General features: G+C 35.9%; 1 protein-coding gene across 4 annotated transcripts in view; it reads right to left on the reverse strand.

Annotated features, from left to right (window-relative positions):
• OCIAD1 (OCIA domain containing 1) overlaps positions 1-8,070 on the reverse strand; it is a 23,648-nt gene that overhangs the window by 8,419 nt on the left and 7,159 nt on the right. For all 4 annotated transcript variants that reach the window (XM_007456095.1, XM_007456094.1, XM_007456097.1 and 1 more), the window contains 2 exons: positions 1,945-1,992; positions 349-484 (listed from right to left, as the gene is read on the reverse strand). In XM_007456095.1, coding sequence (XP_007456157.1) covers positions 349-484; positions 1,945-1,992 — 184 coding nt within the window. The remainder of the gene's footprint in view (positions 1-348; positions 485-1,944; positions 1,993-8,070) is intronic.

Here is an 8,070-nt window from a genome sequence, read left to right on the forward strand (position 1 = left end):
AACAACAGAAGGATTACAAAGCTGAAATCTGTTAAGAGATGGGATTGATAATATGTGGGAATTCAAAAAAAAAAAAAAGTCAACGTATAGTAACCAAACGTGTTTGACAAATTAAAATCTCTCATTCTGGGACATGAACTCCCAGTAGAATGCAACTCTATACTTAAAACAAAAGCAAACAAATCTTGTTCTACTTCTGAAAACAAAATTAGCTTTAGCTTGCAGCAAAATGACAAGTTTCAAACGTTCCTTCAGTTAGGCCATGTTTCATGCCCTCAATTACGGCAATATCTAGTTATAATTTTTTACCTAAAATGAAAAACCTTTAATAAGAACTGAATGGCCTACCCAGTTGGTGAAGATCGTCGTGTCTGTCCTGATCGTAAAGCTTCTCCAAGAGGGGAATTCTCAAGATTCTTGAACTTCTCTTGGCAAGTTTTCACATACGAAAGCTTTCCAGCAAAGTATCCCATGATGCAAGCAACTTTTAGTAAAAATAAACAAAAAGTGTAACTCAATATGCCTCTTTAGACAAAAACCTTTTCTAAAAGAACATTTTAAAAAATGTGGTTCTTGGGCTTCCCTGGTGGTGCAGTGGTTGAGAATCTGCCTGCCAATGCAGGGGCCACGGGTTCGAGCCCTGGTCTGGGAGGATCCCACATGCCGCAGAGCAACTAGGCCCGTGCACCACAACTACTGAGCCTGCGCGTCTGGAGCCCGTGTGCCACAACTACTGAGCCTGCGCGTCTGGAGCCTGTGCTCCACAACAAGAGAGGCCGTGACAGTGAGAGGCCCATGCACCACGATGAAGAGTGGCCCCCACTTGCCACAACTAGAGAAGGCCCTCGTACAGAAACGAAGACCCAACACAGCCAAAAATAAATAAATAAATATATAAAAATTTAAGAAAATATATGGTTCTAAATATGCCTTTGGTGTGGAAAAACTGGGATTTCCTGAAATAATAGTAAAAGTACCATATTAAATCACATTCAGAGTTCACAGAAAGATTCGGTAGATATAATTCACTTTCACAAAATAAGTTAAAATAAAGCTGCTGTAAGATAAATTCTGCTTTACTAATTACTTTATTAATACAGATAGGAAAAATGTGGTAACAGTATAATGGAATGAAGAATCAAAACAATAGGCCATTTCATTCCTTATAAAATGGGAATCACACCATTTGCCCTGCGAATTTCATAAGATTATTTTTTAAATCAGGTGCTACAAATGCCTTAAAATAATATATTATGAAGTGTACCTAAATATGGCTATTGTTGCATCTTTATTTAATAGAGACTACCCTGGAAAGATTCACAGAAAGCCCCAGGTACTCTTTTTCAGGGCAATTTAGTATCTCTTCTATCAACCATATTATAAAATGTAAAGAAGCTATGCTTATAAATGTAAGTTATGTTTATTTACTGACTGTAAATTAAAGAGGTTTTTAAAAATTATGCTTAATTTTAAAATACACTTTATTTTGATTAATCAGAATAGCTGGACAACTTTCTTTTCTCACAGACCAAGAGAACTTACTTTCAAATTTTATATCTTTAATTATATAATTTAAATGATTATATCTTTAATATAATTTTAAAAATATGATTATTTAACAAAATAATTTTAAATTAATAGTTCTATTGCATTATAAAAAGAGAAAAAAAGCCTCTTTCAAGTAGCTCATGATTTTTAATGCTAACAATAAAATGCCCAAGTAGTCCATTTGATGAAAAGCTTAAACAAAATGATTTGTTATACTCCAATAAAGATGTAAAAAAAAAAAAATAATACAAACAAAAGAATACTTGATATCAAAAAAAAATGATTTGTCAAAACAAATAACCAAATAACTGTTATTAGTAACACAAAACATTTGATAAAAGCTAGTTATTTTACTTAGGTTGAAAAGCTAAGAGAACTAGTATTGTTCATACTTACATATAAGTTTAGGGATGGAACCATATTTGGGATGACTTGAAAGGATTCCTAAAGATAAAACAGTAAATATTTCTGAGTAACACTGTTCCATTTACATAATTAAGATGTTTTATCTTTTACTGAGGTAAAAGAAAAGCTTTATGCCAAGTTTATGCTAAGAGTATATAAGAGAATGGCACAGAAATTATGGTAAAAAATACAAAGAAACTACTTCTGCTAGTCATTATCTGGTCTTTCATAATGTGAGACAAAAGTAGCAATAAGTTTAGCAGTGCAGTATAAAGTAAGATGTATCTATTTCTCAGCAGCTTTGAGTGACCCACAGATACAAGGAAAGATCAGTGCAGATGATCTTTAAACATGTGATAACATTAGCTCTCTCTATAACACCAAAGAAGTCTGAAGCTATTTAAAAGAGAATTCAACATCAAGAGAAACATGAAGAAATCAAAAGACTAATCTATTAGAATAGGTGAATTTAGCAAGATCACTTGATACAAGGTCAATATACAAAATAAAATAAAAACAAAAATGAAAAAATCCACTATATACCGGGAACAAACAAAACCCCCAATATTTTAAAAACTACAATTTATTATAGCACCAAAAAACATCAAAGCCCCAGGAACAAATCTAATGAAAAACATGAAAGATCTTGAAAACTACAAAATTTACTGAGAGAAATGAAAGCTAAGTAAATGGAGAAACACACCATGTTCATGAACTGAAAGATTAAATATTGTAAAGATGGTAATTCTCCACAAAGCCACCTAAAAATTCAATGCGATCCCAATTAAAATCAAAGAAAGTTTTTCCCCAAATTGCAAAGCTTATTATAAAATTCATGTGGAAACACAAAGGGTCAAGAAAAACCAAGGCAATATTGAAGAACATAACGGAGAACTACCACCAGATACCAATATCTATGATAAAACGACAGTAATTAAGACAGTGTGTTATAAGTACAAGAACAGATAAACTAATCAAAATCAGAAGAGTCTAGAAACAGACCCACACACACAGTCACTTGATTTATGACAGAGGTAACATTGCACTGCAGTGAACAAAAATTAGTCTTCAAAATATAGTGCTGGGTCAACCACATATCTGTATAAGGGAAATATGTATCAAAACTAGAAACTACACTATCATCAATATACAAAAGGATGGATAAACTGCTAATGACATATTCACACAGCAGAAAACTATATGCAATGAGAATATATAATTTACAACTACATGCAACAATGTGGATGAATCCAGTGATGTGCTGGTAAACCAGCCCTCCAAATAAAAGGCCCTGATTTGTAATGTTAGTCGATTTCTGTGATGGAATACTTGCCCCATGACCAATTTCAAGCTACCAATGGTTTAAAAATTGGCTTGCCAAGTTCCTGAAATTTTAATAATCAGCTCTCCGGAGCTGGAACAAGCCAGTTTTAGCATACTACTGGATGAATCTCACCATGTTGAAAGAAGGTACACAAAAGATGGTCATCACGTATATATAATTTTATGATTTAACTTTATATAAAAACAACAGATTTATGCTGTTAGCCTCAGTTCCTTCATTGTATAAATGAACGGAGATGATGAGAAGAAAAGGGAGGATGTTAACAATATCTACATTTATACAAAAAAGTCGTTCCTTTATTCTGTCACCAAATAGCTACAGACCACTTACAACACACAGGCACTACACCCCAGGAAGTAGTAATATAACAGTAAACAAGACACTCTCTTTACCCTCAGAGTTTACAGTCTAGAGAGTGAATGAAGAAAAAAAGAATACGGTGTGATGGTTGCTATTCATCCACTCAAATACAGGCATAAGTCGAAGATATTGCAGGTTGAGTCCCAGACCACTGCAATAAAGCAAATATTACAATACAGCAAATCACATAAATTTTTGGGTTTCCCAGTGCATATAAAATTTATGTTTACACTATACTATTAAATGTGCAACAGTACTGTCTATAAAACAATGTACATACCTTAATTAAAAAATACTTTGTGTTTATAAACGCTAACCATCATCTAAGCCTTCAACAAGCTGTAATCTTTTTGCAATAGTAACATCAAAGGTCACTGATTACAGATCACCATGACAAATATAATGAAAAAGTTTGATATGTTGCAAGAATTACCAAAATGTGACACAGAGACACAGAAGTGAACAGATGCTGTTGGAAAAATGGTGTCGTTAAGACTTGCTCAATGAAGGTTGTCACAGACCTTCAATTTGTAAAAAACACAGTATCTGTGAAGCTCAATAAAATGAGGTATTCCTGTACTTGAGTGTCTACTACGTGCACTATGCCCTCTGTCAGGTGCCAGAGACAGCCCATATTCTAAAGGGAAGTAGCAAGAATGGAGGCAAATACATTTATTGAAGCTAATGTAACAGTCTTGGCAACAAATGGTTGCATTAACTACAACGGGAGTGCAGATGGAGACAGTTTACAGAAATATTTAAGAGCTATACTAGAGAACTGACATTTGTTGGACAAAGCGGGTAAAGGATAGAAATGAAAAATAATGTCTCAGTTTCCTGGATGGAGAGTATTGCCATTCAGACATAGGGAAAATGGAGGAATTAATTTATGGAGAAGTGAATTCAGTTTGGGATTGAACTTGAGATCAATCTGAGGAGCCTGTAGGAGGGCCATCCTTGTGGAGATATGCAGAATATGATTCTGGAGCAGATTATCTAGGTTAGAGATAATGATGGGGATTTAGAGCAATAAATGGTCACCAAAGCCCATATTATTGCTGGATACTATATAGACTAAAAACTCAAAGGCAAAGTAAAACTCTGAAGAACAACACAAGTGAAGGAAGAAAACCCAGACTACAATGTAAGTACCAAAAGGTCGTGGGTTTTTGTCTTTTAGTGCTATATACCAAAAACAGTGTATAGTGCTTATCAGACACTCAAAAAACATATGAAAAAAATGGAGAAGTTGCCTGAGACAGGAGAAAAACCAGAAGAATGTGCTGTAACGGAAGCCATGGGAAGAGAACATTTTAAGGACTGGTTAAAGTTGTATAATGGTCAAGAACAAAAACTATCCATTGAATTTAAGCAACAAAGAGGTTGCACTGGTAAGAGTTTTAGTACATGTCAGACTATTTGCACAATCTATGATACAGACTGCAGTGGGCTGAAAGAAATAAAAAGTGAAGTGCTCAGGACTTCCCTGGTGGCACAGTGGTTAAGAATCCGCCTACCAATGCAGGGGACGTGGGTTCAATCCCTAGTCCGGGAAGATCCCACATGCCTCAGAGCAACTAAGGCCATGTGCCACACTGAGCCTGCGCTCTAGAGCCCGCAAGCCCTAGAGCCCGTGCTCCGCAACAAGAGAAGCCACTGCAATGAGAAGCCCGCGCACCACAACTAAGAGTAGCCCCCGCTCGCCGCAACTAGAGAAAGCCCGCACGCAGCAACGAAGACCCAACACAGCCAAAAATAAATAAATAAATAAATAGTTTTTAAAAGTGAAGTGCTCATTCATGAAGTCTGGCTTCAAATGCAAGAAATCTAGGAGCAACTGTAAAGGGATATAAAAGAAAATTTTTCTTTTTTATGTTGTCAAGTTAGAAATGACCTGAGCATGTTTAAATGTTTTGACAGAAAAGGAATGAGTAGAGTGGGAATAGCTAAGACTATGTAGAGTATGACCATGTGGATAAAATCATACACAAAATGTTAGGCATTTTGACTAAATGCAAATTGTTTTGGTGGATTCTGAACTCCTTTTCTAAAGTCTCTCTCAATTTTTTTTTTTTTTGAGATTGACTTCTTAATTAAAACACCTCACCCCCCAAAAAACAAGAACCCAATACAGTTTCAACAATACTGAAAGCCCTTAATTCTGGGAGATAGTTACATGAGTGACACATGACTCAATATTCTTTTCTGTGTTTTTTACTCAAAGTATCAACACCCCAACAACAAAACAACCCTGACAAAAATATAAAGGTAACATGTGACACGCTGTATAGAAAATGTTATTCCACACATCAGGTTAAGTCATTTTCAACAATTTATCCTTTCCAAAAAATGGATTATAAATTCCACTGAAAGGCTCCAGGCTCAGTCACTATGAACAATTACAGAGAAAGATGTTTATCACTGTTGTTGTTCATGGCATGACTTTTGCAAATGAAATCGGAGGCACAGATCACCATTGATGTCAAATCAAATAATCACCAGATGGTGACTAGGAGTCCAAGAGGATTTTGGCTGTTGACAGAATAATCTGTCACCTCAGTACTAGGTCCTGATATTTTCAGGAGGATTCATGTGAAGCAGTTATACTCCAATAAAGATGTACTAAAAAAAAAAAAAAAAAAAAAAAAAAAGATGTGTGTGTAACCAGAAAAAGGGAATTTCTCTGGATTGGTTATGTGTATAACTAGCTACATGTAGGAGCAAGGCATTCCCAAGCCAGGGAAAAAACCCAGCAATGGTATGATTTTATTGTTGAAGATGTAAGATCTAAGTGAGTAGGTACAATATGACCCTTCCAATTTTTACTGCTTCTGCCTTACCTTCAAGCTGTCCAAAGTCTCCTACTCTACGTAAGCCCCAAAGTTCCAAAATTTTCTCTTCTTTGTAACCTTTTCAAAATTACCATTTCTCCTGGTTCTACCTTAGCTATACATTTTCATTCCTCCCTGCATGACTTTGCCACTCTAGCCATGTCAGTCTCCCAACTATCCACCCAAATAGTCATGCTTATTCTTCTGATAACCAGGTCCCTCCTTCCTGAGATATTCTTCCATCTCTTTTAATCTAAATCCTGCCCATCTTCAAAACCCACTTCTTTCAAGAAATTTTCCTTCATTACAGTACCTCTGCAGAAATCTTCTTTGAAAACCTACAGCTCTTGGAGTCTCTACCACAAAACTTAGAAGCTTATTAAATATTTAAATTATATTCTCCATTTGCTTCAACATTGTATTCACATTGTTTCCTCATATGAACCACTAGCAGCTCTTAATTTCTTTTGTATAATCCACCCCCGCCCCCAGGTCTAGCTCCAATCATTAATGACTGACAAGACTAAGATAAGTAAAATGGGCAGTACAATAACAGACACTATAATTTCTCCAGTCCTAAGTTTTTCCTTAAAAGTAATGTGACTAGGGACTTCCCTGGTGGCACAGTGGTTAAGAATCCACCTGCCAATGCAGGGGACACAGGTTCGAGCCCTGGTCCGGGAAGATCCCACATGCTGTGGAGAAACTAAGCCCGTGTGCCACAACTACTGAGCCCGCGCTCTAGAGCCCATGAGCCACAACTACTGAAGCCCACGTGCCACAACTACTGAGCCCACGCGCCTAGAGCCCATGCTCTGCAACAAAAGAAGCCACAGCAACGAGAGGCCCGCGCACCACAACGAAGAGTAGCCCCCGCTCGCCGCAGCTAGAGAAAGCCGCATGCAGCAACGAAGACCCGATGCAGCCAAAAAAAATTTAAAAAAAAAAAGTAATCTTTTTTTAAAAAAGAAAAGAACTTTAAAAAAATAAAAGTAATAAAATGTCTGTTTCACACTATAGAAACAATTCTAGTCTATAAAACAAGCTAGTCCTAAAAGACAAATAAGAGTATATTACAAATAAGAGTATATATCTTGATTTGTTTGCCTTTTTAAAATTCCTGTCATGGTAGCACATTGTAATGAGGTTCTCTGGGAATTCTCCAAACAAAAACAAAATTTTACCTCAAAAAATCCTTCCATTTCCCTCCAAAACTACTTTTTCTCAACTAGTTGTGTCAATACTACTGTCTAAGTACTTCATACTGCTAATATGAAAAGGCTAAAACTTCCTATCTTAGTAACATTTTAGGAGGAGCTAGTTAATTTAAAGAACAGTTTTCTAGAATATATAAAGGCCATCCTAAGGTAACCATCCTATTCTGGAATACCTTCTAATTCCCATAAATATGTAACTTATTTATTACAAAATAAATGTAATGAATATTTCTACTGCTTACACTACTAAATTTAAAGATGTAGAGACTGATACATTTTTTTTTTTTTTTTTTTTTTTTGGTGAGGGGGCGCCTCTCACTGTTGTGGCCTCTCCCGTTGCGGAGCACAGGCTCCAGACGCGCAG

Source organism: Lipotes vexillifer, unplaced genomic scaffold (genome assembly GCF_000442215.2).
Source record: "Lipotes vexillifer unplaced genomic scaffold, Lipotes_vexillifer_v1.1 scaffold42, whole genome shotgun sequence".
Lineage (NCBI taxonomy): Eukaryota > Metazoa > Chordata > Mammalia > Artiodactyla > Lipotidae > Lipotes > Lipotes vexillifer.